The 6,978-nt window shown below is 40.5% G+C and overlaps 1 protein-coding gene across 1 annotated transcript; it reads left to right on the top strand.

Annotated features, from left to right (window-relative positions):
• The first annotated feature begins 3,499 nt into the window (after positions 1-3,499).
• On the top strand, positions 3,500-4,462 carry LOC114641278 (olfactory receptor 6N2-like). The gene has a single exon (XM_028790352.1). It carries the CDS (start codon positions 3,500-3,502, stop codon positions 4,460-4,462), a length of 963 nt encoding a protein of 320 aa, XP_028646185.1.
• The last annotated feature ends 2,516 nt before the right edge of the window (positions 4,463-6,978 follow it).

Here is a 6,978-nt window from a genome sequence, read left to right as displayed (position 1 = left end):
TGACCTGTATAGTACATTTCGGAAAACTTTGTGGCACGGATGCAACATTATTCATATTATTCATATTCATTCGCATAACATCTTGCGTTTTGTAATCAGTGAATGCATATTTTTTTTTCCCGATCTTGTCAGTCCCCACATGTTGCTGTATGCTGTTTCTTTTGTACTCCAGGACATGCAGAGGATAGAATAGTACAAGAGCAGTAAGTTCAGCGCTATATGCAATAATCAGATTCAAATGTTAACTGTTCACACACACGCAAGGATAGTCTTTCCTACATTTAGCCTACAACGTGTGTACCTGTTACAATGTACATGCTTCTCTCTATGCTGTGGATCCTATTACACACCTGAAAGAAAGAGACAATATATGTGAAAACATCATCGCACTAATGCAATATTATTTGAAAACGAACAGCGTCAGATCGGGTGTGGATTTATGTTGGTGCTATTACTGAAAGAAATAAAGATCAACATATGCGTTGATCCAGCAGAACTGAATAAGCTCATGCGCTCTAGCATCCCCACCCCCGATCTGACTCTAAGAAACTGCGCAAGTACAGACGCAAACCAAGTGTGATCAAGATTTCCCAGTTTGATCCCCATTCACTCCTATATTTGCCGTTTTCAGCACTGAATAAGCTCACACGCTCTAACAAAAAAAGAGCAGCTTACTACTGAAAACGGACATAAAATTTATAAATTGGTATGCACTGTAAATCGTTAAGTTTAAAATGTCGATCGCGGTTATTTCTGTTAATTAATTCATGCTTTTTACTTAGAGTCAGAACAGGAGTTTATTCAGCTTATTCAGCTTCTGATCTGACTCAAACAGCGCCAGTATAACTTCACACCCAACCTGACGCTGTTCGTTTTCAAATAATATTGCATTACTTCGATGATGTTTTCTGATTGGTACTATTCGCGTCATAAAATGATTTCTTCAAAACGTCACATATATTTGTCTCTTTCTTTTTTTAAAATGTGCGTTGTAGCACGCAGCAACTGGCCACCTGCATGTTCTTGCGCACACTGAATAAGACAGCGCTATATGCAATCATCAGATTCAAATGTTAACAGTTAACAGTTATATAGCACGGAATGGAAATCAGCAGTTCTTAGCATTGCACCACACAAGCTGTCTTATCAACCACCTACTGTAACTTGCTTTCTTTTTTCTTCGGTTATATTCTTTAATAAAAGTGCACTTGTTTTTTTATACTTTTACATCAACATACGTTCCTGTGTTTGAGCTACATAGGCATGCTCAAAAAATACACGTGTAATGCCACGAAAAGTACATGCAGACACTTCAGTTCGCAAGCATTGGTACGACAATGCAGTCACAAGTACACTGCAGAGCTATAGCGCGTTTTTATGTAAAAACAGCAATGTCAGATGGGGAGTGTCTGATGATTGCATATAGCGCTGAAGTTACTGCTCTTTACTATGCTTTCCTCTGCATGTCCTGGAGTACAAAAGAAACAGCATACTGCAACATGTGGGGACTGGCAAGTTTGTGGGGGAAAAAAACACGTGGTCGTATGTATCGTGATACACTGCAGAGCTATAGCGCGTCTTTATGTGAAAACAGCAGTGTCAGATGGGGTAGGGAAGGATCCTGAACGCGACTGAGACAATGAAAAGTGAATTAAAAAAAAAAAAAAACAAAGCTAACCTTTGCAAATATCATAAATTACACCGGCTGTTACAGACTGAAATCAAATGTATCTTTTTATTCTAAAATAGTAAAAATAAGAACACTTCACTTCTCATAAGGGAGTCATGCAGGATCAAACTGATGACCTTCTGATTGCCAGTCAGCGACTGATACTGTTGCGCCACGGCGGCAATCATAGTAAATAGGTGTCAATGTCCCACACTAAGGCGGCTTTTTTGGCGGCGGCTTTTTTTTTGTACCTTTTGTGAAAGTGTTTCTTTGATATTTGGACTTCAGGCTTCATACATTATATAGTTTATGCCTACATTTTGTCATTTGTTACTAGAATATAAAAAACGTTTCTGTTTTAAAAAATGTGTTTACACAGATTACTGCAGAAACGCAACACACATGAAATGCGTGTGTTCCAAATAGCGATTTATGATCCAAAGGAATGCTAAAGAGCAGGGATATGGAGAGATGCTGGGCCGGATTGTAAACCCGAGGAGAGGCATGAGGACGTTCTTGGAAGTAAATGCTGATAGTAGCTGGAAGGATTTGGGACATTGCCACAATTTCTGCCTCGCCACCATAGACTCTGGACGTATTCATGTAGTCAGCGTATTGTTGAGCAGACTGTATAACAATGCCTCTGTGACTAACAACAACGGACACCACGTCGCCGAAGTTATCCCAATGTTGGCAAACAAAGCCAACAGCCATGTTGCGAAGTTTGAGAGCAACAGTTTCGTCAATGACATTTTTCCAAAAAAACCTGATTGATAGAAACAAACAGTTACCTGATGCAAGAATTTCTATTACTTTGAAAGAAGTGTTGTTTCCATGAAAGGCAAAAGAACAGTCAACGTGGCTCACAGCTGGATTTGGACACAGCACAGACCAAAGCGAGTGAGTATGTGTTTGATGAGCTGTTCGAGTTGGCGGGCAGTGCTCTGAGGTGCGTTCCCGATCACGTGGGAGGAGAGGTAGAGTTTCTGGGCAGGGCTTCGTTGTTCCTTTCCCATGGTTTTCGATGGTGGACGCAGTCGGGTGTCGTAACCGAAAAGAATAATGAAAAGTCAACGTGGCTCAGAGGTGCATGTGGACTCCTAGCACAGACGAAAGGGACTAACTGGGTGGTCGGTGAGTTTTTGCGTTCGGGCACATAAGCAGGTAGTGTGAATGCCTAGAGAGCGAGGGTAGACATGGGCCAGGGAAAAAGGAGTGTTGGTGGGCGGGGAAACGTCTTCCGTGTTCCTGCAGGACCATCTAAGAAGACGCATGTTTGTCGCGGATGTGGTGGACGCCGGTCGGGAAATAAGGAGTGTTGGTGGGCGGGGAAACGTTTTCCATGTTCCTGCAGGACCATCTAAGAAGACGCATGTTTGTTGCGGATGCGAATTGCTGTATGTAGCGTGTAAAACAGTTTGCTATGGTGCACGCGGTCATATGTCGTAACTGGAAAGTCAACGTGGCTCAGAGGTGCATGTGTACTGTAGCACAGACGAACATAAATGACGCCGTTTTTTCCAAGTCGTAGCGTCCGAGTTGGTGGGCGTGGCTCTGCGAGTTGTCGTTGTATCCAATGGTCTTAGAGTTGGTGGGCATGGCTCCTTCCTGCGTGCGCCATTGGCGTCTTACTTGTCGGCGGTTTAGTGAATCCACACCCCTTCCGGCATGCTTTCCATGGGTGGCTACTTGTCGGCAGCTTAGTGAATTATACTGTATATATAGATATATGTATATCATGTAGTGCCTTACATATTTACTGTCTAAAAATGCCAAACAAAAGTAATTTCCTGTTCTTCTTTTCACAGGCAGGCTCTGAAGAGCAAGAACATGAACAATTCTGAGGCTGCATCTTTCACAGAGTTTGAAATTGTTGGATTTTTGGGTCTTCAGGAGTACAAGACACCTCTTTTCTTGGGATTCCTCATTATGTTTTTAATAACACTTACTGCAAATCTGCTGATTCTGTTTTTCGTTGCAGTAGACCACAGGCTCCACACACCCATGTATTTTTTCCTTTGGAATTTATCCCTGTTAGATTTACTGATGACAATAGCAATTATACCAAAACTGCTAGCAGTTCTCTTAGAAATGAATAAAAAAATTTCTTTTGGTGGATGCTTTTTTCAAATGTACTTCATAATTGCAGTTGGGGGAAGTGAACTGTTCTTGGTAGCTGCAATGGCTTATGACCGGTATGTTGCTATTGTGAAGCCTCTCCAGTACAACGTGATTATAGACATTAAAGCATGTATCGCAATAGCAGCCACAGTGTGGATAGTGGGATTTCTCCTTCCACTAGTCTCAATAACCTGGGCATCCTATCTTCCATTTTGTGGATCTAATAAAATCTTGCACTGTTTTTGTGATTATTCAGCTGTAGTTGCCCTTACATGTACTGATGTGACTGAGCATGTCAAATTGGCTTTTTTACTGGCTATGTTTGTTATCTTCATCCCATTTTTTTTTGTGCTTTGGTCGTACTACAGAATTATAATTTCAGTTGTAAGACTTAAGACAACCGCTAGTCGAATGAAGGCCTTCTCAATGTGTTCCTCGCATTTGCTTGTGGTGCTCCTTTATTATCTTTCTACTGCACTTTTTTATATTATTTTCCGAACTGAAAGCATTTCATATGAAGAAAGAATTTTTATTGGGGGTTTGAACTATTTTTTCACTCCAATGGTTAATCCTTTAATTTACACTTTAAGAAATGAAAAGATGAAGGAAGCGGCAAAAAAATACCTTAATGTTTACACCCTGTTTCAGTATGGATTACAGTCAAGTGGCTGAGGAGTTTTCCTGGCATTGCTATACTGGTGTTATGTGCTTCATATTTATTTTAGTTTTCCTGCACCATCTTTTTTTTTGAATATAAGAACTTGATTTATTATGTAAATTTTTGGTTCTGACTCTTCAGTAATATTTTTGTATTTCTTTTTATTCTTTCATGACCATTTTGTTTGCCTCTGTTTGCTGACATTTGTTGGATATGACCTGGGGCCTCATGTATAAACGGTGCGTACGTACAAAAATGTTGCGTACTCCCGTTTCCACGCTCAAATTGCGATGTATAAAACCTAAACTTGGTGTAAAGCCACGCACATTTTCACACTAGCTCCAACCCTGGTGTACCCAAGTTCTCCGCTCAGTTTTGCAAACTGGCGGCACCCAGCGTCAAAGCAGTGCTTTTGTTCCAGTGTGGTTTCCCTTTCTTTCTTTGATCCACATCCCTGAAGCGGCTTTATCATGTACACTGAAATTAACTGCATATTATTTATTAGTTTAAGGCATCTGTTTGTAATTAACCCGCAATAATATAATGGTTCACAGAATGGCCAAACTATTCCAAATACCATAGCTGCTTTAGCGTTGTTACTCTCACTGCACCTTCTTCTTCTTTTTCTTTTAGCTGCTCCCGTTAGGAGTAACCACAGTGGATCATCTTTTTCCATATTACTCTCACTGCACCACTCAAGAGTATTTATATCACTGTATCTGAGCATGGAATCACAGTTCTACATCAGCTGATCGGAAAGAGAATTATCGGTATACAGCATCTAGCACATGCTGCTTCATTGAACTGCTTTCATATGACAAACGCTTCAGAGCCTTTCCTGTACAGACCTCGCGGTTCAGAAACAGTTTCATCCCAAGAACTATAAACACAATCAATCAGTCCATCAAGTGCTCCTTGTAGAACTGTTTGTACTTATAAGTACAATTACCTCACTGTAAACTTCCATCCTCAACATTCTTTTCCTGATGTACCCCTCATCTCTCCTCTGCACATGCCCAAACCATCTCAATCTAGCCTCTCTCACTTGGTCACCAAATTGTCATTCCTGTATTGTCCTTCTAATATACTCATTCCTAATCCTATCTACCATTGTTACTCCAAGAAAAAATCGTACCATCTTCAACTCTGCCACTTCTAGCTTTGCCTCCTGTCTTTTCATCAGTTCCACCATATCCAAACCATACAATATAGCAGGTCTCACTACTGTTTTATAGATCCTTCAATTCACTCTTGCAGATACTCTTCTATCACAAATCACTCCTGCCACTCTTCTCCATCCAGTCCAGCCTGCCTGCATTCTCTTCTTCACTTCTCTGCCACATTCTCCGTTGCTTTGAACTTTTGAACCCAAGTATTTAAATTTGACTACATTCACCACCTCTGCTCCATGTACTCGCACACTTCCACCTCCTTCCTCCTCATTCACGCACGTGTTCTCCATCTAACACCTACTGACTCTCATTCCCCCTCTGTCCAGTGTGAACCTCCACCTCTCCAGATTCGGCTCAACCTGCTCTCTACTCTCACTACAGATGACAATGTCATCTGCGAACATCCCAGTCCACAAAGTCTCCTGTCTGACTTCATCTGTCAATCTGTCCATCAGCACTGCAAACAGGATAGGGCTCAGATCCGATCCTTATAATCCCACTCTCACCTTGAACAAGGCTGGCATTCATACCATGCACCTCACAGCATCATATTGTTCTTATGCATATCTTGCACCACCCTCAGATTAAGATGAACTAAGTGATACCAAAACATGGAACCACTGCCATATTTATAGTGTAACTACAACTTGCATCACAAATGCACCAATTGTGGCCAAGTGGCACAGCTCTCCTGTCACATAAAAAAAAGAACAGAACAAAAAAAAAACTTATATAATACGCTACTGTGGCTGTCCGTTTGTTTGTCCCAGATTTTAAATCACCTGCAGCTCGGAAACCGTTTGAACTATTGACCTGAAACTTGGTATACACCTACTACGTGACGTCTACTATCTGTTATTGGGGGTGATGACGCAGCAAGCGCATCAACCTCTGAGCAAATGAATGCTAAACGTACAGAGAAAGAGGATGAACTATGAATGCTCAAGTCAAGTGTATTCACTGCACGTTATCGTGCAGTGCACTGTTACTGGTAATAAATAAACTTTGTGAATTCAAGTGAAAGTGGTTGGATCCCCGTAAAAAACAGTTTTAACCCGTTTAAGAAACTAACAAGAACAGAAAACTCACATCTAAGACATGTAATTACTCAATTACAGGTTTTATTCCACAAGCATCTCACAACTCATATTAAATATAATAAATATAAATATATATATATATATAAAAAAAAATATGTAAAAAATGTAATAAATGAGAAGTCGTTAATTCATTTTGCTATATAAGTAATCCAATTTGTTTGTTTGGGAGAAGAGTGCTCTTGTGTTGTTTTTTTTACACATTTTGGATTCTGTATATTCTGGGTTATGTGCAGGGGTTGTGTTGTTTCTTTTTTATTA

This window comes from Erpetoichthys calabaricus, chromosome 4 (genome assembly GCF_900747795.2).
Source record: "Erpetoichthys calabaricus chromosome 4, fErpCal1.3, whole genome shotgun sequence".
In the NCBI taxonomy this organism is placed as follows: domain Eukaryota; kingdom Metazoa; phylum Chordata; class Cladistia; order Polypteriformes; family Polypteridae; genus Erpetoichthys; species Erpetoichthys calabaricus.
This window is presented reverse-complemented; position numbering and strand designations above follow the sequence as displayed.